The 26,021-nt window shown below is 54.5% G+C and overlaps 1 protein-coding gene across 2 annotated transcripts in view; it reads right to left on the reverse strand.

The window, feature by feature from the left end:
• Positions 1-262: 262 nt before the first annotated feature.
• The window catches only part of DNAJB6 (DnaJ heat shock protein family (Hsp40) member B6), a 68,454-nt gene continuing 42,695 nt past the window's right edge, over positions 263-26,021 (reverse strand). Inside the window, exons 7-10 of one of the 2 annotated variants that reach the window (XM_032394299.1) lie at positions 24,493-24,631; positions 23,887-23,957; positions 8,005-8,220; positions 263-1,632 (exon numbers count right to left, since the gene is read on the reverse strand). In XM_032394299.1, coding sequence (XP_032250190.1) covers positions 1,550-1,632; positions 8,005-8,220; positions 23,887-23,957; positions 24,493-24,631 — 509 coding nt within the window. In that variant the 3' untranslated portion in view covers positions 263-1,549. The remainder of the gene's footprint in view (positions 1,633-8,004; positions 8,221-23,886; positions 23,958-24,492; positions 24,632-26,021) is intronic. The other variant, XM_032394298.1, reaches the window with a different exon arrangement.

Below are 26,021 nucleotides of genomic sequence, written 5' to 3' on the forward strand. Positions count from 1 at the left end.
ACAGCGCTTGTCCCCCACGTCCTCCGCTGTCCCCCTCCCTGCCAGCCAGGCCGCCAGTCTCACACGAGGTCAGCTCAGTGGGGTGCTGTCCCTCACTCAACACCTCGTCTCACCGTCTCCCGAATCCCCGAATCTCCCGTCCAGCCTCCTGCTCCTAACTGAAATGATAGACAAGAACGGTTTTACTTCTAATTACTGAGAACAGGGCGATGCGCAGCTATATCAATAATGACGTCACATGAGCAGCAGCACGTTGCGTTTACGCTTTATTTGTGTAAGGCAGCACTGAAAATACATGAGGCCTTCACGGGCACATTTTCCACAACAAGCAGTAAACCCCAGTCCACACCACCTCCCCAGCAAAGCCAAACAAAGCCAACTTCTCCGTAACAGTCATCTTAAAATCACAAAGGCTGCACTCATTTCTGGCTCTCACGCCCATGACGCGGCCGCAGATGCAAGTCCCTGGCACCCCCGATCCCACCCAGGCCCTGCCCGGGGCCCTCACCGCTGCGCCCCGTGAGCACGCGCTCGTGTTGAGGCGGAGAACGGCCAGGGCAGGGCGCGCGCAGGGAAGGTTAAGGCAGCGCAGGACCTAGTCAGTAGCAGAGGGTTAAGAAGCAGCTGATCATGCAAAGGCAGAAGCACAGGAAACCGCACAGAATCTTGCCAGAAAAAAAAAAAATGTTTGCAAAGGAGACAATGTTTACAGACGGAAACATTTCGTTCCGCCTCCTTATTCATATCTTCTCGCCAGAGGGTGTGTGTAAACACCTCATCTGTTCTTCCCCGCGTGACCCAAACTATGACCCAGAGATGGCATTTACTCAACAAAATTCTGTAGGATCCTGTGAATGTGCTAAGAAGAATTAAGGGTCCAAGAAAAAAAAGATGGGATTTAGCAAAAATTAAACAATATTTGAAGTCAAGTTCAGGCTAGAGATTAAAACTACGATAAATGTAAGGAATGACTTTACATCTAAAGTGATTCACCCCCGGGGCCCCCCCAGGATGTGGCCAGGCCACTCTGCAGCACTGCTTGGAGGTCTAGCCCGCCCCCGGTCTGAAGGACGAGCACCCTGGAGGCCGTGACCCGATGCACGATGCCGCTCGGTCACCCTGCCCTTAACTACGTGCTGGCTCCCAGAAATCTACCGCCACGAAGAAAGAAAGTCATTCCGAGAACACACTCCGTCACCTGCCGGCACCCGTCACACCCCTAACGCTAGAGCATCTCACAAGCTGGTGTCCGGCTGAGCAGCTGAGAAGAAGGCGCTGGGTCCTTAACCACTCGAGGAGACGCAATCGGATTTAGTGCTGGGAGAAGCGAGGGCCGTCAGGCAGGCTCCACACCCGTGCCTCCGCCACCCGCGACCGTCGCTCCCGTCTCCCGCCGCCCCTGCGCTGACGGAGGCGTCCTCCGCATGCCCGTGCTGAGAAGGTGCGGTCTCGGGACAGGGGCAAAGCAGGCGCCGCGAGCTAACGCGCACTACCGCACGGAGCCGGCCTGGGCGCCGCCTCGGGCAGCGCGAGCGAGGCTGCAGTCCGTCTAGTGGTTGCCTTTGGTCGACTTCTTCTTCTTGGATTCCTCTCTCTGCTTCTGCTTCTTCCTCTTGCCACCTTCTTTGAATCCTAAGGAAACACGGCTCGTGAAACACTGTGCAGAACAGTGGCTGCTTCCCCACTAAGAGGCAAACATGTTTCCAAATACTCCCCCGTGTTTAAAAAAAGAAAAAAAAAGACAATAAAGTCAGGTCTCTTCGCTTCTCTCCAGGCCACACCTGAAGCTCAACAAAACCACCGGCTGCCTCGTTCCACCGCACAGTGCGGCCTCTGACCGATTCAAAGAGCGCCACAGCCATGCAGGGGAGGGCGTTCCGTCCACGCTCCCCTCTGCTCACCTTCGACAGCCCCACCCGGGGCCCCCACGAGACCCTGCACCCCTGCGCGGCCCCCACAGCCCACCGGGCAGGGCGGACTCCGCCCCGGGGATGGGCTCCCTGCAGCCCTGGCCAGACCGGAGTCCCGTCCGCAGGGGCGAGCCCGGCTGTGGGCTCATCTCCATGGGTTCTGGGCTGTTCATGCCCATGCCTCATCTGAGGATGAGAACCTTCCATCTGCCCTGTGCCGTGGGCTTAACGTGTGCTTGGCTGCAGGTGAATGCACACCACCTCACCCTCTGGAGAGCCCTTCGGTTCTGCAGAAATAACTCAGGACCTTGTGTGCAACCGGTCCAAACGATGTGGTGGAAGAAGAGCAAGCCGGCACATGGCTGGATGCGGATTTCAGGTAACAAGGCTGTATTTAAATGGCCTGACTGGACAGGACGAGGGACAGAACCAGCCCGATCACCGTGGGACTGGGCCTTAACACCGTCGGGCCCCTGAACCTGCCCGAAGACCACGTGAAAGCACTCTCGGGATTTTAAAGGACGCGGCCACATCCTGGAGCACCCTCTCCCGTCCAGATGGGGCTGACAGTCTGTCGGCAGATGCCACGGGGGCACGACGCTCGTCCTTCGCAGAACCACAATCCCAGGCACGAGGGTCCTCTGTCAGTTAGATGGGGGCCGACAGCCCACACACAAGGAGCCCCCGACACCTGCCCCAGGCCTGGCTCATGGCCAACCACCTACTGCCAGGGGGCCGCCTACGAGGGCAGTCTACTCAGCCCGTGGCAGCACTGGAGGAGACCCCAGAGCCGCGGAGTTCTCCCTCGAGTGACGCGGGAGGCCCTGTGCTCCGCAGTCCTTCTCCGCCTTCCCTGAAGCCTGTGCACCTCAGCAACCTGCGTGTCCCACTGGGGCTGTTACACCTGCCAGACGCCCGGGCCGTGTGTGTAGGAAGCTGCATCGGAGTTTTCAACGGGAGGGAGAAGACAAAGGGCTAACCACTCGGCAGGGCAAGGGGGAGGGCAGGCAGAGGGCTCACCACTGCTGCGGCCGGAGGCAGATCCAGGGAACGGGCCCCACGGCCATGATCGAGGGGCGCGGCGGAAGAACAGGGAACCAGAGCTAGTCTGGGGACGTGTCGGTGGGTCCGTTACTGGACGTGATTACACGTCGGAGGCACAACGAGGTGACACCAAATGGCCCCATTCGGTCCCAGGTGGGTCCCAGGCCGGCCGTGAGAGGCCAGCAACGGCCAGTGGCTTTGAAGGAACACACAGGGAGTGGGGTTCAGAGGCCTCACGTGCGATTGCCTGGAGGCTCAGCCGACTGTGGGCGTCACTTCTTAGAGGGGAGGACGGCCTCCCCTCCTCCCACCAGACTCAATTACATGTAAAATAACCTGAGAAGAAAAAGAAAAACCTGCTAACCTACTACGGAGGGACAGATCTTTCCCGTCCCTGAGGCTCGGGACGCCGGTCAGAGCAAGGTGACAGCAGTCCCGTCCCCCCTCTACGCTCCCGTCCGGGCAGGCTTTGCTGAGCTGTTGACTTCCAGGCTCGATGATGACAACCGAGCCTGAAGCAGCAGAAGGCCCCAGAAGAAGACGGGGTGGCCGTGGGGCCAGCTGCTGAGGCCCCTGACCCTGTCCTGCCTCCACCTGACCGCCGTGGCCACCACTGCAGCCATGAGATCCTAACACCTGACCCAGAAGGGACCCTGGGCACACGCGGGGCAGAGCCGGGCTCGGTACTGCCGTGGCCCCAGCCCCTCCCCCAGAGAGCACCTGCTGTCACAGCGCACCTCACTCAAAGTCCCCATTAACATGTCACTTCTACCACAAGGCTCTGTTAAGATGACAACAGAAAAATAACTTGGGACAAACTAAAGGAATTTCAGCACAAATGACAAGATTCTGGGGGTGCGGAGCCGCTGCCCTTGTGACCCAGCTGACGTGTCCCACCGGTGCATCTGGGGCACGTGAGGGACACTGACCAGCCCGAGGCCTCGCGGCCCCAGGACCCTGCTCAGGCACTAGCCGCAACCACCCCTCCTGCCGGTTCCTTCAGAGACAGGGGCCAACGGCCAGCAGAGCCGAGGTGCCCGGGGCTCTCCAGTCACTACGGAGGCAAGCTCCCAGAGCTGACCGAGAAAAACAAGTTTAATTTACCCCGACAGCCAAGTCTGTCTGCAGGAACTCCAACAGTGGAGGGAGCCAAGGGCCTGGCGCTCGGACAGGGCCCAGGGCAGAGGCTCCACAGGGACCGGCCGTGGGTGCCCCTAAAAGCACGCGACCCCATTCCCAGGTCCCCCCGACCCCGCCCCAAGCCACACCTGTGGCACAAACCTCGAGGGGCGTCCAAACCAACCCAAATCCACCTGCTCTGCCACCCAGCAGGGCGGCACCAAAGCAAGCTTTCACCAAGGCCTCCCCCGCCAAAGACAAAGCGGTAGCGTGATTCGGATGATAAGCATCTAAAGCTGCAGGACAGCAGGATGGCAGCGCAGGGCCGGGACTCCGAAGAGCCCTGGGACTTAGAGGTCGACGTCCAGGTCATCCAGGTGAGGCGGGCGCTGCCGGGCTCTGCGGGGCGGCAGGCACATGGGGTCCGTAGTAAAGCAGAATCACTGGGATAGTCTCTGAAAGTATCTGCGTTCTGGGACAAAGCGTACGAGAGAAAGGGGCCTGCCCGCCCCCCAGAGTTCCTGCACGGCTGGTGCATTCACAGAACGGCCGCCTGGCCGTGTCCGTGCCTCCTCGCGGGTCGGACGCCCCTCACCAGGACCACCAGGCAGGCTGCAGCCAGGCCAGACGGCTCGCACTAAGGATCCCTCACGGAAGGAAACGTTTTAAAGCCCCGTGCGTTCTTAGCAGAGAAGCATGTTAGGTACATAAATTAGTATCATTAAAAAGACCGACTTCAAAAGCTGCCCCAAGCGGCCAGCAGCCTGGGACCAGGCAGCCGAGCCGCAGCACCACGCTGCACTCCGCAAGGCCAAGCGCCCCGCAGCAGGCCTGGCTCACGCCCTTCCTTCAAACCCCACGTGCAGGAAAAACAAAGTTAAGGGACCAATTCTATTCTTTCAGTCGTGAATTCTTCTTCATGTTGAGTACCTTTAATTTTCCTTCTCAACAGTTCCATGTTCCTGACGCACCCAGTCTGTGCGGGATCCACACGTGAAAAGCACGAACCCTCTCTCAACACCGCACTCTGACCGTGTCCAGGTGACGCACGGTGTGCGACCCCAACAGCGCAGCAGGGGGGGAGGGACGGGAGGCCAGGAACGCAGCGCAGTGGCCCGTGAACGGCCACACCAGCCGGTCACCCTGCACCGCGGTCACCAACCCCCCCACCCCGAGCACAGACACCGCCGCTCCCCACGCTGCACCGGGACCCTGACCTGGACCCCGAGTCTTTCGGCTGTGCCGGCCACGTGGGAAACCCTCCCAGAAGCAATCAACTCAGAGTCCGGAGGAGCACAGCTGAGGTGAGAGCGCGCCCTCAGCCCAGAATAATCACTTCCCAGAGCTGCCAGGCCGCCTCCACGCCGCACGGCCACGGCGGGCTCCCAGGGGCCACTCCGTCTAGTGGCTGTTCCGGCGTGGAGGCGCCCGGGGACCAAGTTCCTTCCTGTGCGCTCGTTAAGAAGAATCACTTGGAAACGCGGCCCAAAGCCGCCGCGCGGCGCCTCCAGACTACGCGGGAGCACACAGGCTGTCCGGCCCAGGGGCGGCGTCCAGGTGTCCCCAGACGAGGGCTCATGCGGAGCTCCGGGGAGTCTGCTGGGAGGAGCCCCAGCCCCCCTTTATTACTGGCTGGCACCCGGATCTGCAACACTGGACCAAGAGCTGGAAATGGTTTATGCAGGGAAGCGAAGCCTTCTGCTGGCGGGAAGGAGACCCTGAAGGTGACAGTCTGACTAGCCTGGAGGACGTTCACCAGCTTTGCGTCCAAATTTGCGATTTTGTGCCACATTCTTTTCTCACTTAGTCTGTTAACTCTTCCTTTGGGGCAGCTTAGAAAGTCAACCGAAGTGTCCGGCACGAGCTCACTATACATCTGTATGAAATTCAGGTCTTTAATTTCTTGACTTAACCCTGACGCTCTTTTCAAGCCCACATTACTCACGGCGAGTCAACAGCATCAGAAGCTGCCCCCCCGCCCCCCGAAGGTGTTCTGGCCGTCCCGACCCCATCAGGGAGGGGCTACACTCCAGGAATACAAGGCAAGCCTTTAAGCCTCCCAACAGCCAAGGAAAAGGGGCTGGATGTCCGTCCCCCTCCTCTTTTGTCTAAGACTTGTGCCAGGGTCAAAAACATGCCTGGAGGGGACCTGATGGTAGAAACTGACAAAACCATGAGATTTCAGGGAGAAGAATGAAAAACCCTAGTATCCCAGGATTCTCCAGCAGGGCTAATTTATGCTGCACTTGGCAGGTGTAGTCTCCGAGGATCTAGAGCAAACAAGCAGCTTCGCCTAGGAAGCATGGGTCTCGCTCTGAACTTGGGATCTGCCCTTCGGACCCACTCTGCTGGTGATGGTCCCACGTCCTGCCCCAGGAGCCTGGCTGTCTGGCGAGTAAGACTCCACCAGGGAGGCCCATCTCTGCACACCTGATTCTTGGGAACTGGGATATTCCAACCCAGTACGTAGGTTTATGGGGTCCTTCCAACCAGACAGACATAGCTCCTTAAAAATCACTGTTCAAACGGTGATCTGTTCAAGCAAACTGAGTCTACGACCTTGCCCCCTGCCACGGCCCCTGACTACCACACTGCCCCCTGCCCAAAGACCACTCGGTACCAAGAGCTGACAATCAATGCTGGGAAAATGTCCACATGCCCATTCAAGGCAGAGTGAGTTCTTTCTGAATTCATACAGCTCTTCCAATAACCTCCACTTTTCATTCAATTACACAGGAAAAGGCTAACGTCTCCCAATAGTCCACCCGTTTGCGTTAGCACCACTCCGGGCCAGAGCTGGGGGCCACGTGAGCACAACCCCGTGTGCACTCTGTGCTGTGGTTTGAAGCCCCAGGACACCCATGGTCAAGTGGGTGCCACATTCCTTCTGTCCTCTGCAAAACCCTACCAAGCACCTCCGCTTGACTGAGGATGACCAGGAGGAGCTGCGAGGGACCAACTGCCCGATAGAAAGTTCTGGGGCAGGAAGGGGCCCAACCTCAAGCTCCTAATGCCCGGCTGTGATGCTGTGTTCTGCGGAGGCCCACAGAATGAGCTTCGCACGTACCCTGACGTCACTCTGACACAGGGGACCGAGGACGGATGTCTTCATCTACCACATAGCACGCTACGGTCACTGTGGCGGCTCCCAGTGGCGACAACCAGGATGGGCACAAATGTGTCACACGAATGAATAATTCAAACTCATCTGACGCCGGGCTGCAGAACGCAGGTCAAAGCTATGGCACAGCCATCTCTCAGAAATGACCCAGAACTTTCTATGGGGAATTCCCTTCAAAGACCCATCTGGGCTCCATAAGAAATTACAAGCCAAGAAGCTGGAGGAAGGCAGAGCCAGGGCTCTGGAGCAACGGGGTCGTGATCACCCAGCGCGTCCAGAGGCCACAGAGGAAACACTACAGCTCCACCTGGGAGGAAGGCGGCAACAAGGTGTCCAGGAGGGGTGCTCCGTTCTATTTTTAACCAAGCGCAAGTGAAGGCACGAGGCTAGGAAGCAAATGCAAAACATTCCATCACCGAGACTGCAAGGGGCCCACAGTTCAGTGAGCGGCTCAGAGCATGTGGCCCGTCCAAGTTGCAAGAACTCAAGCACTAAGTGCAAAGTGACAAAAAGGAATATTCAAAGTAGAAGCAGCACCTGTCATCCTCTGCCCAAGACAACACACCGCATACCATCGTGGAAGACTGGCACCCCGTTTTAATTGGGGGATCTCACGGGAGGGGAGCCGAGAGCAAGGGGCCTCCTCCCGCCGCCACCATGCTCTGAGCAGCCTCTCGCGGGCCCCCGCCCAGCCCCACCCCGCTCAGGTCAGGACACAACAGCACAGGAGTGATTTCGGTCCTCTCTGGTCTCGGGAGGGAAGGGAGCCGTCCCCTCCGGGAAGCTCCACATCGGTTTCCCTTTGCACACCTGCAGAGAGCACGGAGGGGTCCCAGGGGCTGCTGGTGGCCCGCTGGCTGCCTGGCTCGTCCTCCTCTTCACGCGTGTGGAGAGACTCGGGTTTGGGCAGGGTGGCCGGCCTGTGTGGCCTCGGTGAGGGGCCGCTGGTGCTGGCGGGCTGGGCGGGCAGCGCACTCTGACCTCTGCGCCGGCACTCCTCCAGGAGAGCGTCCTCATCGGCCACACCTGCAAGCACAGGACGGGGCGGGCGTGAGCTCGCACGGCTCCTCTCTCCACCTGTCCTGGGGGCCCCCGCGCCCCTGCAGGAGAAGGAAGACGCTGAGTCCACCGCCTGCGCTATCGGGGCCTGACCCTAACCTTCAGAGACAGGGGCTTGTGGACAGGCCTGGGACACAGCTGCTCTTGCCCGCCCCTGCACACACACACACGGGCGACTTCACGCGTTGTCAGAGCGCGTGTCCTACTGAAATCCGTCAGGGGCCAGACCGCCCACAAAAATTTGTCAAAATTGACCCAGCGGTTATCACCCTGCAAGGAAAGGGCTCCAGATGCAGCCTCCCATCGCGTTCCCGGGCAGCCTGAATTCTAGAACCTGTCCATCTAAGGGGAGGAGGGGTTGGCTGGCTGGGAGGTGGGGGCCTGACGGCCCGTGTCCCCACCCGCGAGGGTCATCTGTCACCCCAGACACACCCAAGATGGGACAGTCCTCTCAATGTTGTGTGTCTACTGGTCTTCAAAAAATAGAAAGCAGTTTTGCACATTAGATAAACACTAGGAATTAAATCAGAAAACAAGTTATAATCGTCACTGAATGATCTCAAATTTCATTCTCTGAAGGCTCTTGATGACCAGGCGCGCAGGTGGAGAGAAAGGTGCCATATGAAGCCAGAAGCGATGCTGTCACACCCCCATCTCAGGGAACAAGGGGCCTGGGGGCGTTCCCCGAGCCTTGTACCCGCCCTGCCCCATGGAGGGAGGTGGGGGCGTCCCTTATCCAGGGCACAACAGTCATGAGACGCCCAGACAGCCAGCGCACAGAACCCGAGCCCCAAGAAGTGCACTGAGGGACCACCTCCCTCCAAGCGTGACCTCCAGCGTGCACAGAGCGTGGACTGTCCCGTCCCCGCCTTCCCCGTCGGAGCCCCAGCTCCCGACGTTCCTGAAACGCAGCCGAGTTTTTACCACGCAGGTGTCAGCACACGGCTCATTCACACCAGGTGCCAGGCTCAGCGCGGGCAAGACTGAGCGCCCACCGAGATTACTCTGGAGGGCGCGAAAGCACTTCTCACAGGTCAACTTCCGAGCCACAAGCACCGGCCCCAACCCAGGCGTGACCTCTGCCCTCGCACCGGAGCGCCGGCCACCGGAGTCGTGGCCACACTGGTGAGAGGCGGCGGACTCCATGGTCCCAGCACCCACACCAAGCACAGAAACTACTAAAGAAATAGAAGTCCTGGGGCAGCCTGCATCGTGCGACTGGCATTTTAGAGGTTTTCCAAAGGGAGTCTCAGGTTCCTCAGAGAGCCTCTGAAAATCCCCCACAGCTCCGGACACCCTGGGCCCAACACATGTGCTCCGTGCGTTCCGGCACGCGGACCCCCCAGCCCCGCAGCGAGGCTGGGCTAAGGGCGAGCGTCCCGTTCTCTCCCGGCTACCATGCACATGTCCCACGTGCTGGCCGAAACGGAAATGTTAGTTTTGGAGCCGTTTAACCAGGCAGACTGTCACGGGGGGAGGGAATGCTCGGCGGTCCCATGCACGTGGCCTGGACAGATGTTTTCAGTGAGGACCTCTGGCCCACTGAGGGTTTCTCAGAATCAAATCCAATGACTGAGAGGACACGGAGACCCCAGGCCTGGCAGGCACATCCCTCTGGGGCAGGGGCCTCAGCCAAGGACCACCCGTGTCTGCAGTAGGAAGGCGCCCATGAGCGGGGCCGAGGTCGAGGTTGGGGGAGCACTCGAGGGGAGCCCACCTCTCGGGGGGTCTGTGGTCTGATTATGTGGCCTTGTGTTGTCTTCGGCAAATAAAACGGAAGCATGACTCCCAAATACATGGTGTAAGCCCCAAGGAGCTGGCAACAAGTAGTAACTGCTGCGTGGGGACCTGACTTCAAAGCCTGCGTCTGCAGTGGGGAGCGCAGAAGGGCGGCGAGCCAGGACCTCAGTGTCTCAGGCGGCCCGCTGCGAGCTGCGCTCAGGGAGGGGCCTGTGGCCGCAGCACCCGAGCTGACACCACGACCAGCTCTGTGCCCTGAGCGTCAAGGCACATGCTCAGCTTCTCTCCACCTTGGAAGGAGGCAGGAAACCTCCGAGGGCAAGCGGGCCACCCCTCCGGGCCCCACACCATCACACCTTGTAATCCGCAGGGGAACACAGAAGAAATGTCAGCACGAGTTCAGAACACGGTCAGGACCTCTCCATGTGGGCTGGGCTTTGTGAGTGGCTGGCCTGGACGTGGCGGAGGAGGACGGGGGCACGTGGGGGGAGTCGCGCCCTTCCCAGCTTACTTACCCCAGTTCAGGAACACTCGGATCCGAGTCTCTCCCTGCCAGCCGTTCCGGCACACGCCGAAGAGGAGGTGGCCTTTTCCCTGCCACCTCCACAAGCACCTGCAGCCACCACGGCCAAGGACCACCCCCCACGGAAGAGCAGGGACCTGGTCTGGGCACAGACAACTGGCCTCGCTTCCGTCACTTACGGTGCAGAGAAGGTGGGCGTCTGCTGCTGGACACAGGCCCCCACGAGCTAGAGGGCCACCACGGGGCCACACGAGCCGTGTGGGGAAGAAGCACCAGGACTGGGCCGTCCTACCTACCCCCGGTTCTCGCTGCACTAAACCACCTGCTCGCCCCAGGCCCAGGACGGGCACATACACCGGCTTCCAAGCCCGCGTCATGTCCTGGGTTTGCTGGGTGGTTAGAAACCAGAAGTCTCTAAGATGTTAAGCCCGACGATATTCTGAGAATGCCTTGAATATGCAGAGACAGAAAACAGTTGCACGCTGAAGGTTTCCATCCGCTCCAGACTCTGGGCGAAGGTGCCACATCTCCCACACCTCTCGGATCCGGACACACTCAGGGCGCAGGAGGCAAGCACGTCCCTGACTCCAGGACTGCACAGGAAGCCGGAGTCCTGCGGGGGGTCCCAGGCCCCAAGCGCCAAGCCTGCCCACTGGCTCTGGCCAGAGGCTCAGTGCCCGTCCTCCGTCTCCCCACACCCAAACTCCTGGGCAAATCCTAGCGCCGCTGCAGCTCAGGCCTCTCGCCCACGAGGCCCCTTCCCTCGAGCCCCGCTGCACAGGCCCTGCAGCAGGAATTACCGCGTGATCAGGGTGGGTGGCCGGGGCTGAGCGCTAGGCTGTCAGGTCCACAGTGCCCCTTTCAGAAATAGTGGAAGGACACACAGCTGAGCACCTACTGTCCCACACGTCGCTTTCTCCCTGATTTACACGGTCGACCCTTACGGGGTACACAGTGACCTCTATGCTCCCCCAGGCCCGCCACGCCACCGAGAGCTCCTCAGGTCTGGAGCAGGAACAATCAGGCCACTGACCCCACAGAGCTCCCACAAAACTTAACGGTATCTCAAGAACAAGGAAAAATGATTCAGGGAAAGGAGATAAAGGACGGAAATGAGAAGCAAAGATTAAATCGCGGTCTTATCCCAAATCTTCGCTGGATACTTTCTGCAAGGGCTCAGTCCACACGTGCGCATTCAAGCACTCACTGAGCCCACTAAATGTGCGGTATGCTCGCAGGCGTCGACAAGGTTATGAAACGGGGGGCCACCACCCTCGCCCTGATGGTTGCACGTACGCCTGAGTTTGAGGAAAGGGATTCAAGTGCTGGTTTCAAGAAGAATGAGGGTTACGATGGGCTGGACCATTTGGAGCCCCAGGGCAACGCCATCGCTTCCGAGTCAGAGCCTCTGGTCCTCACCGCGAGGCGGGAAGCCTGCCTGCGCCCCCCAGGCTGAGCACCAGGGCCTGAGCCGCCCCCCACGGCGCCCCCCACCGCAGCAGAGCCTCGGGGAGGGGGAAGGGGAGGGGACTCCACATGGAAAGGAGAGGGAGGAGCCTCTGGACCGAGGACGGCCCGCGCCCCGTGTCAGAATGGACTGCGGCACAAAGGGGCAGGTCAACCGGTCGTCAGGACCCACTGCTCCGGCCTCATGGTGCCGGAAGAGGGAGCTTCTGAGGGGGTGAGTACCGCGGGATCGGACCTGGACGGGCCTCACCTCAACTTCAGGGCAGTCTTGCCGACCTTCCGAAGCACCAGACTCCGCGCGCCCCGCCCCCCCGCCCCCAACCCAGCCCATCTTCAGAGCCCTGTTCTGCCTTCGGTTCCCGCCAAAGCCCCGGGACGGGACGCGACGGCGCCGGGTCGGGAGCACTCCCGCTGTGGGTCAGGGCCGCACCGCTGGGCGAGGGCGTCCGCGGGGAACTCGCCCGAGCAACGCCCACCAGCACCTCCCGAAGCCGCGGCTGCCAGCTTTCTGAATTAAAACCACACTGACCACGGCCGCCCCTACCTCATCCCCACAGCCACGGGCACACTTGGGAAGTCGCGGTGCTGCTTTCCCCAGCCCCTGCCCAGGTCCTGGACGACTTCGCGCATTACCAGACCCTTGCTCTTCCGTGGCACTTCCTGCTGTTCCGACGATCTGAGGTGACCGCTCTGTACTGTGTGAAGGTAATACGAAACACAAATGCCTGGAACAAAGTCGTCCCCTCTAGTTCTACAACCCACCCGGAACTTACTATCTCGGTGTGATTTCGGCAAGCGTTTTCTCCTGCGTGTGAATTAACTGAACTTTATGTTGCTTACAAGAGTCCGAGCATCTTTTTTATTCGGAAAACTAAATATACCAGCAACGGTCCTGCCCTGCAGCACCGAGTTATAAAATTTAAAAACAAAAACAGGGTCTGCAGTGTCCGAGCCACAGTACGCTGAGATCATCGAGAAGCTATGAGAGGAATGCTCAGCAGCTGCTCCGTGCGCAGGGCCGGCCGTCAGATTGCCTCCGTTCTTTCCCCAAATGGAGTCCAGATACAGTGAGTGCACTCGGGCCTGATAATATGCAAATGAAAACAAACTTCCGTAGATAAAAACAGAATCCCTTTTCCCAAATAAGTACAATCCAAGAGGCCTTGGTTGTGGCTGCTGTTCCCGGGCAGGGACGCCGGGGCGGGGGGGGGGGGGGCAAATCCCTACTTACTCCAGTCATGACCACCACCAACACAATGGCAGATGACACAAACACCCAAAAATGCACCACTGGCCCATCAGAAGGTTCACTCAAACCTCAGGGCCCGGTCTGTGCCAGGCGCTGCAGACCCGCGCGGGGCAGGGCTCCTGTTCTCACAGATGCAGTAGACGGGACACACACGCACAGAACACGGTGCCACGGTGAGGTCCGCGCCACCCCCCTCGTGCTCGGCACATCCACAGCATGCAGGACCAACAGCGAGTGGGCAGCTCCCCCAAAGGGGACAAAACGGGACATGGGAACAGCACAGGGAGCAGCACGGGCCAGGATGTGCCTGGGACGTGGGACAGAGTGGCCATGGAGAGGCCTGGGACAGGAACAGGAAAACACAGGCACCACACAGATCCTGAAATGTCTCCTAAGCCGACAGGGTCCCTGAGCGGTTTTCAACAAGGCAACGACTCAATTCCAGCCAGCAGTTGGTGGACACGTGACACAGGGACAACATGCAAGCTGGACTGGGAAGGCAGACCGGCTCATTAAGGGAGACAAGGACTAGTTCTCCAAGTAACCGGACACAGGGAAAGCACACCATGGCTGGTTACATGAAAGGAAACCAAGTCACAGTGGGGCCCAAGCCCAGGCAGAGAGGGGCTGCAGTGCTGGGAGCGGGTGCGTGGAACCCCGATCTGGGGTGAAGGCCAGGGAGGGGCCACGACGAAGCAGCCTACAAGGAAGCTGGGCCCTGAACCCCAGAGCCGCTGGCTTCCCCACCAGTACTTCAGCTGAAACCGAGGACGGAGCCCCTTCGCCCGGTCCCGGGGCGCTGCACCGCGCCTCCACGGCGTGGCCACCATACACGACCACCTCTCCCCCCGCCGCGCCTGGCCGACTGCACGTCTCCCGGGGCTGGCAGGCAGGGGTGGGTCCTCAACGGGCCTCTGTAAGACCTCAAAGGCCTCTGTGTGGCGTAGGCCTCATGGTGTTAGAGACCGTGCAGCGTGGCAACCTCCCGACAGCCACGGGGCCACAGCCACGGCCCGGGGTACTTCCTGAAGCAGGAAAGCCCACCCGGCACAGCAGCTGGGACGGACCGTGCGGACTGGCTGGGGGGACCGGGCTGGACCCCGCTTACCCCGCGGCACCTGCAGGAAGTGCTATGGCAGCCGTGAGGCCAAGGACGCCTGGAACCCGGGGCCGTCCACATGTCCTGGGGCGCCCGGCTGGCTTGAGCACAGTCCTAACTGGAAAAGGAAGAGAACAGAGGCACCCGAGCCAGGGCTTCATCTTCTCGTCTGTGGCTTGTATCTGCCCTCCCGGGACTGGCACCATCCTGTGACGAGGGGTCACGTGTGATGCCCTTACCGGTAGCAGGAGGCTGCTGACCCCCCACGTACAACCCAAAGGTCGCCAAGGACGGAGGACGATGCACAGGAAGAAAATGGTGCGGAAAGTGGAAGGCCACCAGCGCACAGCCCCCCGGCCCCCCGAGGTCCCTGCAGCGAACCTGGCGGAGGTCTCAGGGCCACACAGCCCTACCCCAGCTGCAGCAGGGCCTCGAGAGGACAGGATCCGCGTGGGCGTGGGGAGAGGGGAGGAAAATGCCACCTGAACTGCGAATGGAGCCCTTGTGCCCCGAGCGGGCTGGGCTGCCGGGCCTGCTTGCTTGGCCCACGTCCTCGGTAAGCCCAGCTCCGAAGCAGGACTTCGTGGAGACGGAGAACAGCTGAGGTAATTAACAGTAACGGAAATGAATCTCGAGAAGATCCATCGTAAAGCAGAAGAAACATTCTAGTTCCACAGGTTTGCATATTCATAAAATCTGATTTTTTCTAGTTTCTTCTCAATTACTCCGTCTTCTGTGAAACACTGACATCTGTTAAATCTTCCAAAAACCTATTTCCGATGAAGCAAGGCACGTGCCAAGGAACTGCTGCAGTTGTCTGAATCCGAGCCACACCCCGGCAGTCCCCGGAGACTGCGCCCCCCTCCCCCGCCCACGGAAAAGGCACGCCGCGCCGGCACGCTCCTCCAAGGGCACCATCGCGGCGCCGGGGAGCCCAGGGCTCAGCCCCCGTGTCCGCTCAACACCAGCAGTGAACACCACTCACTAGCACCATGCCCATGAAATTCTCTTCAAAAGAGAATTTAACGGAAAACTAGGGGACACATTAAAAGTCCGTGAGGACGCAGAGAATCGTGCGTGTTGGAGCCTCTGTCACAGCACACAGCACTCTGAGGGCGCCTCTCTCCAGCCGGTCGGCCCCAGACCACGCTGCGCAGACCGCGGGCTGCTTCGATTCCACTTCCGACCCCGCTGTGGCCATGGGAAGGCACGCGGCTGGGCGATGGAGCGCGCTCTCGTGAGTTAGGGGCCAAGGTATTCCCTCTTTAAAAATCCGTCCCTAACAAATTTATTCACCGTGGCAGTATCCTAATGAGCGATCTCAAAAAAAATCCAAAGGCAAATTACTAAGAATTAAATCACATTTCACAGTGGGGAAAGGACAGAACTGCCATTCATATGGGAAAATAAAAATTAGACTCCATACTTCACTTGGAAATTGTAGATGGATTAACATTTTAAACATTTTTAGAAGGTAAATAAATAGAGACAGAAATAACCAAACCAAGAGAGGAAAAAAACCCAGCAGAATAAAGTTCACAGAATCGACTAGGTAAAAACTTGCAGTTTTTGAGTCCTTCATCCCAAACAACAGGTGTTTCATATCTTCTAGGCCATGTTTTGAATGGAAATAAAAACACAACAGCCTTAAAAATCAACAGAAATGAAGAACGTTTTATACGTTGAACTCAGAATTTTAAAAACTCCCATTTGTGAACAAAAAGGCTGTAAATATTCAAAGTGCAACTAACAAAGAGAATAGGAAGAAAAACGATGAAAATCGGATAACCTGTCAATAGGAAAGTACTAAAAGCTAATGTTTCCAGAAAGAACAGATGCAAGGAGAGAAGGAACTCTCACCAGAGTGACTGATGTCTCCTGAGCCTCGACGGACGGCCATGCTCCCTGGAAACACAAGGTGCTCAACCGACAAGGAGAAAAACCAAACCAGGAATGGCAGAAAACTGTGAGGGTATCAGTAACTGGAAAACATGCCAAGACTAGAGGACTTGGCCGGCAAGGCGCCTCTCCTCGTGGGGACAGAGAGCACAGAAGGCACCCCAGCGAAACAAAGATCCGGGCCGGACCCTCCCGCACACTCGGGAGCCCCAGGGACTTCAAGTCAGAGAACCCAGCATCGCCACCCAGCTTTCTCCTTCAACAGGAAGAGAAAGCTGCAGCCAAGCACATAATCCCAGAAGTCAACTACTAAAACCAGACTACTGAGAACAAGAGGAAAAACCCCTACTATCAGTATTAATGATTGGGTAAGAAAAAATGCGGGAGGGGGAAATAGGCGAAAACTAGTAGGGCTATCTAGCTATAAAAAATTGATACTTTAAAAAAAAAGAGTAAGCCAAGGGGCGCCTGGGTGGCTCAGTCGGTTGAGCATCTGACTCTTGGTTTCGGCTCAGGTCATGATCTCAAGGTCCTGGGATGGAGCCCCACGTCAGGCTCCCTGCTCAGTGGGGAGTCTGCTTCTCCCTCTGCCTCTGTCCCTCCCTCCTGCTCATGCTCGCTCCTCTCTCTGCACTCTCTCTCTCAAAATCTTTTTAAAAAAATTCTCTCCCTCTTCCTCTGCCCTTCCCCCGCCTCTAAAAAAATAAAAACAGAGTAAGCCAAAAATACAGTGAAGCAACTGGATAAAAAGCAATATAAAAACTTACTTTCTCGCTCAGGTATACCCAATAGCCAGTTAGTGAATCAGGTAAGGGTGGGTACCTGGAGCTGACTTCGAAGCATTAGGAGCACCCAAGATAGGTTTGAGAACAAGCTGCCCTTTCCGGCAACTACCACAACCAACACAGGGTGATCCTGGCATAAAATAAGACCAAAGAACAAAGGGAGAGAGGAGTCCTAAAACAGCTGTGTCTGACGCAAATGTACAAGAGGAACATGGAAAGACATTTGGGAGAAAGTCAGATGTTTTCAGCACAAATAGTCCACGTAAATTAAAGAAACAAAGAGACAAATATGTGTCAACATACAAGAAAATGAGAGAAAACTTGGTTGTGGAAGATGTAGGATATTAAACCAAAGGTCAAACAAAGCCACTTTTCTGGAGAAGATCCTAAGACGACCACACAGTAAGTCCAATGAACAGATGACCACTGCAAAGGGCCATCCCCTCCATAGAGCAGGCAACGGACGAAGACCCCGCCGTGACAGGCACCTACGGGACCCCGGAACTGGGAGAAACACGTTATGCTCCAGCTAACCCCAACAAACAAGATGCTCCACCCAATTAATTAACCAAAGAAATGTCCAGTTTAGAAATCACTGAGTCTTCACAAGTTATGTGAGGAATCCGTTGTTGATGGGGAAGTATTCTTTGTGGAAAGTGATGTCAATTTTCATGCACACGTTTCAACCCAACTAAACTTCTAGAAACCTCATTTGATGTAACTACTCCCACAAGAGCAGACTGGGGGTAAAAGCTGCAAGCCACTCTGCCGGGGTGCACAAGGGCATCAGGCCAAGGCCACAAGAGCACAAAGGGCAAGCGAGCACACGCCACGCACCGGGCCGGCCGGCCCTGCCGGGCACTCGGGAACCGCCTGGGAATCCAATCCCTGCTTGGCAGATGACGGGCAACAACTCACAGGACTCTGCGGGAACTCTTCCTCATGCCTTCTGGACAGTCCTTCATGCTTTCCCAACGCCCTTGAACACATTATCACAGCTCAACAAACTCTGCATGGACCCTTCAAATGGTTCACGAATAAAGGAAAGACCAGCAGAGATGGTGGACAGGACACACGGAGCCCACCGCTCTTTCTCTTCCTTCCAGCTCTGGATTTCATGTTAGTGCCCTGGCATCCTATCAAGTAACCCCAAAGTCTCAGATAAGAGGTTATCTGCTCAGGCTCCGGGTTGATTAGCAGCAATGTTCCTAACATTCGGGGCGGGCAGACTGGCCAGGCAGCCTGGCTTCATGAGGCCCTTGGCATATCCTCCCTGCCACCCCACCACATCGACGCCAAAGAGGGTCAGCTGACCAAGGGAGCAGCTGAAGAAGACAAGTAAACATCTTTGTTCTGGTGGTCCAGTTTTCTCCTAGTATCTTTGTTAATGCATGTGTGTAAGTATATAGTGCTATGATACTGTGTATTCATGACATGATGGAACACACCATCAATACTGGGAAATACTGGTACTTAATATCCTCTTAGGGGAAATTTACCTCCTAACGATAGGCTGGGAAGTCACTGAAGGAACTGTTCGGGGTGCTCGCTTCAGCAGCACACGAACATTGGAAGATTAGCATGGCCCCCACTCAAGGACACGCAAATTCGTGAAGTGTTCCAGAGTTCGATGAACACAGGGGAGGGGAAGGAAAAGACAGACAAAAACAGAGGAGACAAACCGTAAGAGAGTCTTAACTCTCAGGAACAAACTGAGGGTTGCTGACGGGGAAGGGGGTAGGGGGATGGGGTGGCTGGGTGATGGGCATGAAGCACTGGGTATTATAGAAGACTGATGAATCACTAAATTCTACCCCTGAAACTGTGGGGCGCCTGGGTGGCTCAGTCGTTAAGCGTCTGCTTTCGGCTCAGGTCATGGTCCCAGGGTCCTGGGATCGAGCCCCACATCAGGCTCCCTGCTCCGCAGGAAGCCTGCTTCTCCTTCTCCCACTCCCCCTGCTTGTGTTCCCCCCCTGCTTGTGTTCCCTCTCTCGCTGTGTCTCTGTCAAATAAAAATAAATAAATAAATAAACAAACTGTTTAGGAAAGAAACATAACCACATGACTTGGCACATACATTAAGAATTATATACAAACAGGAATGTTGGTGTACTAATACTCAAAAACAATCTAACTCTATTATGAAAGAAACAAAATGCAGGAAATGCCTGAGAAACAAGCCTCCCACAGGCTTCAGACTCCACACAACTGCAATTTCACCGCGTGCGTGTGCGGGGATGGAGGGACAGCGCCAGGAACCATGCTTCTGCTCAGGCCACCGTTCCCACCAGTGTGTCGGGCTGCATCTCGAAAAGACTGAAGTTTAACCAACATGCTACGATCCACCCACCCCCACTGTACCAGCTTGTGCACTCAGTCCACGCACAGGGCAGAAGGTCACACCAGAGTAAGGTGGTTTTCCCAAAGCATCAGCAGAAAGGAGCCAATCCGACTTCTGCAACATCATCTCCAGTTCCACGGTTCTTCGGCGAGGCTCCCTGCCACTTGCTAAGAAAGGCCTGTGTTCTCTGTTTATCTACTACCCATGTGTGGAATGCTTGCAGTATCAGGATGCAGTCCCTAGCGGTGAGCATAAGAGGAGGGTGGGGTGGGGAGAAGGGCATGATGACGAGACACGCTTTCCTGACACACATCAATCCCGTATGTAATAAACTGCAGTTTACAAGACTATGAAACTGAACATTTACTAGTCAGGGGTCCAAAGAGCAAAGAAGTGTTGTAAACCAAGATGCACCCTCAAGCCATCCCAAGCCACACCTGGTCATTACTTGGCATGAAGGAGCAGGGGACGATGCTTTCCCAGGTGAACGAGGAGGAATGGAGAGGGACAGTCACCGCCATGCTGGGCTTACTCCTCGAGCACCAGCTCAGTGAGTGGTGCCCCCCCAAAGGGCCTCTACTCTTGTCACACTTGCACTCCAGAACAGGTCCTCAGTTTTCTGAATGCTCAGATACGAGGAAAAGGACCGACAGTCCCCAGTAAATGATTCATCCACCCAGGTAGTGTGAGAGTGCCTGACAACAAAGGCAAGAGGAAAGTATTTGCCACCTGAGGGCAAACAGCAAGCTGATGGGCCTCTTGATGCCCACGTCCAGTTCTCCCTAACAAGTGAGACTCCAAAGTCCCACCGAGTCCTGGTCTCTGGAAATCCTGGTCTCTGGATCTCCGTGACTTCTACATTTCTGACTGATATGGTTAAGAGCTGTTATAACTTCCCCTCCCTTGACCCTCTCAAATGTCAAGATGTAGAAACTAATATAGCCAAAAGTTATCTGGCCTATCGCAGTCCCAACTGTTAATCATACTAAGAACCAAGGTCTACATCCAATTAATGCAACTCACTACAGCTCAAGGAGTACAGAATAGCATTCTCACAGCGGATGAAGCAAGAACAGAAAGTCACCCATATGACCAGATTGGGAGAAATACCTAAAAATCAAAGCGGATGCATTACATGCTGTAAGGACACAGGAAATGCGGATGGAGAAGAAAAATGGAAGTCAACGTTTCTTGAAGGACTTGCATCATTTAACCACCCGATGCACAAGTACTGACCACAAAAACACCTGAGGTGGTATCAGAATTTTTTTTTTTTTTTAAATATAAGCCATTGGGTCATAAAAGTCAACCCCTCTTGACCACACAGCATCAACTGTTCCAATTTACTAGGCAACTTTGGGCTTGAAAACCTCCAGAAATGGTTACTACTACCTCCATCCTGTTACTGAACAGGCTGATGGTTAACTTCCGCCACTACGGAAATCCAACAGCAAAGACAGGAAGACCGATTATAAACTACTATTCGATTCTCTGAAAATAAAATTTCAAACTAATTATGTAGCGCTTCAAAGAAAAATGAGAAGAGCAGTCCCTGAAGAGGGTAGTGATAGCTAGGAGGTAGGTCATCAAGGAGAAATTTTAAACCTTTACAAGATAATAAACAGAAATGACCACTGACTAGAAAGGTGCCATCTCCCCGAGCTTGGCCATTCTGTAAGGAACAGACTTCAGCAGACTAGGTACACAGATTCTAAGAGTAACTTCAGGAAATCTAAAGCTAACTCTACAAATCTCTACAATTTGCCCTTGAAAGAACTTCAAAGAAAAGAGAGGAAGGACAAATCGCCATTCGTGCAGCCACGAACATCGTCATCGTCTTCATTATAAAGTTACTGAGTTTCCAAACTCGCATCTGGAGCCTCTGGAGCTGTAAAGGAAGCAAAATCCATCGAACTCAATCAGACCAACTGAGGGACCACAGGGATGCAGGGAAAAGAGCAGCCTGACATCCCAAGCATGTGCTGTCCCGTCTTCTTCAAGGACTGTAAGGATTTCTGCCCCTGAACAGAGACATGCAGCACGTGGCAGACAGGACACGCAGCGAGTGACAGACGGTGCACACGGGACGTGGGCCCGTCGGGGCAGGCGCCCCGCTGTTTCCACAAGGCATCCGAGCCTACAGAATCACAGAAAAGCGTAGGGACCAACAAATGACCAGAGCCTGCAATGTCCACTATGAGCTCTTCTCGCACGTCATTCCTCATGGGAGCGATGCTGCCAGAGCTGGGAAGATGCCTCACGGCTCCGGGTAAAAGGGACTCCTTAACACGCGCCCCCCCGCCCCAGACAAATTTGTAAAATGAACGTTCCTATCAACAACACAAGTGCAGAACGAAGGCCACGTTCCCCCAATGCCAGTGAAGAACATTTGACGGGGATGCTCCCCACCAAGAAATTTCAGCAGGACTCTCTGAAGTCAGAAACCTCTGCCTCTATCCTGCCTTGTAAAGGAAGAGTTCACAGCGGGACGTGCACCCGACAGTCTCAACTCCCCCCTAGAAGGATCCCAAACGGGAGACCACAGGTCTAGTGCAATGCCTCCCAGGAAGCTCTAACTAAGGGAGTAGACAGGACTTCTTGCTCCCCTACGGGAGCATCAACCTGCTCTATCGGGAGGGTTCATCCCACCCACCTTTAATGACAACTGTAAAGTCTACGTCTGTTCAGTTCCAGGTTATCAACTGCAGTTTCTCAATGACAGAGAAATCATCTATCCTAACGGCCTAAACAAAGTGGGCTTTCTAGTATCAGAATTTTGGTTTGTGAACCTACAATAGGCTTCTCTGCTCCATAGGCCTGGAGGGCTAGGACAGCACGTTTCCCAGCTTCCCTTAGTTCAACTGTCTTCAAGAACTTACACTGCATTCTGCACTGTTTTTAGTTTCTATGAAATTTTCTACAATATTCTTTGTTTCCAACAAAAACATTTGATTCTGTAAAGACTCTATGGTACCTGGGCAATTTCCACATGCCTTCTAACTGGGCCTGCACAGACAGAAATTTGTCTGTCATGAAGGAACCACCCTAGGTCCTCCTGTCTTTCTGGCAGGACCCTATGCTTACCCAAAACAAAGCTGAGTGGGGTTGTTCAAATGCAAGCCACGTCCAGTTTAACATCCCTCTGGCTGGAATTCTAGTCACTGGTGACTGGATCTTCAACGTGATTTTACACGTCGAAAAACAAAAAAAGAGCTTTATTTTTGTTCACACCTATGTCACCCCATGACTTTGCCATGCATATCACATCTTTAAATGAGCGGCATCAAACGTACCCTAGAAAACTAGAACCATGGGGCGCCTGGGTGGCTCAGTTGGTTAAGCGACTGCCTTCGGCTCAGGTCATGGTCCTGGAGTCCCAGGATCGAGTCCCACATCGGGCTCCCTGCTCGGCAGGGAGTCTGCTTCTCCCTCTGACCCTCCTCCCTCTCATGCTCTCTGTCTCTCATTCTCTCTCTCTCAAATAAATAAATAAAATCTTAAAAAAAAAAAAAAAAAGAAAGAAAACTAGAACCTACTTGTAAAGAATGAGAAAGTCGTATAGCTATTTCTTCCTTCCCCATAAAAATGTTACCATAGGAGAAGCTTCAATAAATTGCTCATCATTATGTAACACAAATAGGAAAATAGACACCAACCCTCCAAATATACTGAGAAAAAGGAATACAGGTCACTCAATACCGGCGTCCACCTTGAGGAACAGAACTCAACAAGAATGAAGGGACACTGGAAGCCCAGGTACAAAATCATACACAGACACAAGAAGGCTACAGGCCCCACTCAGGAAAGAATGCACCAAACACATTCGCATTTATTATTTTTTTTTTAAGCAAATGACAAAGACCCAGTTTACCAGCTTTACTTTTTTAAACCTAAGCTTAACATTACATATTTAAACAATTGTCAAATCTTACTAAGTTGCCAGCATTCATGCACAACTAGAAAAACATCCTCAATTATTAAACGAGAAATGTATTACCATTAATGCATTAATATCTCTCACTACTAAATACTGAAAAAAACTTGAAATTATTTTTGTGGAAGATTCATCCTGGCAATGTTAACTTCACAGCAGGCTGACTCTACTTGGCTCACGTTTCAAACACAATGGAAAAGCAGATCCGTGCTGGTGTTAGTGTACGAAAGAGTCACGGCCACCTTGGATTACGTTTAATAAAAAAGCAAAGTGCATACAGAGATTTACAACAATTTTAAAGACAAAAAACAAAAACAAAAACGAAACAAAACAAAAAAAACAAAAACAAAAAACCCCCAAACAATGGTCCTATTATGTGGTCCCCACAATAAACTCAAAAGTCTATGACAAATAGGGCTCCGACGAGCTGTGTATAAATACTTTAGATTAGGTACAGTTATACTGAAAGTTGAGTTCGTTTGAAATCTTCAAAAAAAAGCGTTCCTGTCAGTCCTCAACGGTGCCCGTTACAGCTAACGCGCCTGCCACACGCGTGCGTTGTTACTTGTTATCCAAGCGCAGCAGCTGCTCCTTACCATTTATCGTTAAGGACTTTAACTGGCCGTTCTCTTCCACTTCCACTCTTTCTTCACCATTCTCCACAATTCTGAAAGATAAAATGCATTTCAAACCTTTTTTTAAAGTCAATACATGTGAATGTACCTGCCTATTGTAAGAAAGCGTAATTCCCACTCGCATATATGAAATCACTGATCTTGAGGGCCAAAAACACAGGTGAAAGCAACCTGACAATAATTCTTTCTTAAAATACATTTCTTCTGACGGGTAAGAGCTGCGTCTCAAACACTGCACAGCTCAACACTGCGCAGGTGAACACGTACTGTTCACGGTGGTCCTGTTCTAGCAGCGCTAACCGAGGTTTCCAGGCGTTACTATGTTATTACACATTTTAAGTGTCGCTCTACATAAAGATCACTTCTGCTACAGAAGTATTAAGCAGCAGTTCAAATGGGAAAGCTCTAATTCAGACATTAAGATCCCGCCGCTGCCAGATTTAACATACACCCTACACACTACACTCGGAGGGTGCGTGTGCGTGTGCACGCTCGCACCGCAAAGGACACGTGGCACCCACCAAACAGCACACCTACTTATTTAAAAGGTATAAACAGCCACCGTACCTCTTTGTAGTGATTTTTCTGCCATTAACCATTTTAGTAGAAGTTGATATAGATTTGAAGTTGCCCATCCCACTACCAGCAAATGCCGTGGAAGAGAACGAAGTGAGGCCGTGACCTGGTGACGGGAAGGAAGTAAATCCTGTGGGAAAACAGGAAGATTAGGGAGCAATGTGTCAGTACTAATGTAACCCAAGTATGAGTAACAGGAAAACCACGAAGGAACAGATCAAACCAGGAGAGTGGTGCCTGAGCAGAGCGGCCCCGGAACCACGGGGAGGAGGAAGGAGGGCGCGTGCTCCCCTGGAGGCTGGGGAGCAGGAGAGCCCCTCCTTGTTGCATCCTATTTCCTGCCCCCCTCTGAGCCCACTGGCAGCTCAGCCTGGCAACAGGCGGCCAGCCGGGCCCGCACACCACAGAGGAGCGGGACAGCAACAGGCATCGCCGTGCGGCAGGAGCAGAACGTTCACCGGCACAGAACGCCGAACCCAACCTGCTTACCTTCTCCTTGCAATGTGACCACGAAGGGGTGACACTCTGAATTATTAAAAAGCTCAAGAATTTTAGAAAGAATACTGCAAACACTTACTGAAAAAGTATGGCTCTGCCTAATTCACTTGCGGACAACATTCTCCATTACGGCAATCACACTACAGACACTAAGATCCCTGATTTCCACAAGTTACACGAAAGCAAAGCAACCTCTGATACTGGGACTGGTTTGCTTGTTTCAAGAGCTTATTACTACTCGTCCCACTTTGAAAATATTCACATTAGAACAAATCCATACGCCCTAAACATGACTCTTTACGAGGCTCCTAGAAGTAAGGTCTGCATCCACACACCCCCCTCCCGACACATTAGCCACCATTTCTTAAATGAAGTACTATTTTGTTGATGTATTAAGTCAGCTTTCTTTGACTCTCCCTTAAGCCTGAGCAATGCTCCTGCAGCACACTGTGCAGTCCCTAACAACGGGCTGCTGTAGACAGGCCGTCTGCAGTCGCCCTCTGCAGCCAAGGGTCAGCAAACCCACCGTTTCCCCCCACGGCACTAGCACAGTACTCCAAGGGAAGAACGCGGAGCTGTATGCTGCGGGCAGCCTTCATAACAAGAACCGCCAATTCCTACCACGTAGCATTTGAAATAATCAGAGAATCAGAAAAAAACAAGAGCTCCTCTGTTAAGAGGAACTATATGAACTTCCAAGAAAAGACCCTAATTCTTCAGGTAAAATACGTAATTATATCATGCCACATGCATAATACTCTGGTTAATGAACTGCCCCCCTGCTTTTTTACATTTTTTTTTTTTTTAACGTAATCTCTACACCCAACATGGGGCTCAAACTCACACCCGGAGGATCAGGACCCAGATGAGCTGCTTGTACACAGCCCACTGGCTGCTGTGGGGCAGGGCAGTCACACACGATCGCACCCTCTCGTGCACTCTGCGTGGCCACGGGCACTCGCACACAGTGTTCCACCCCACCTTCCGATCCCATCAACCTGGACCCTCCTAGAATACTATCT

The sequence above is a fragment of the Phoca vitulina genome, unplaced genomic scaffold, assembly GCF_004348235.1.
Source record: "Phoca vitulina isolate PV1807 unplaced genomic scaffold, GSC_HSeal_1.0 scaffold80, whole genome shotgun sequence".
NCBI lineage: Eukaryota > Metazoa > Chordata > Mammalia > Carnivora > Phocidae > Phoca > Phoca vitulina.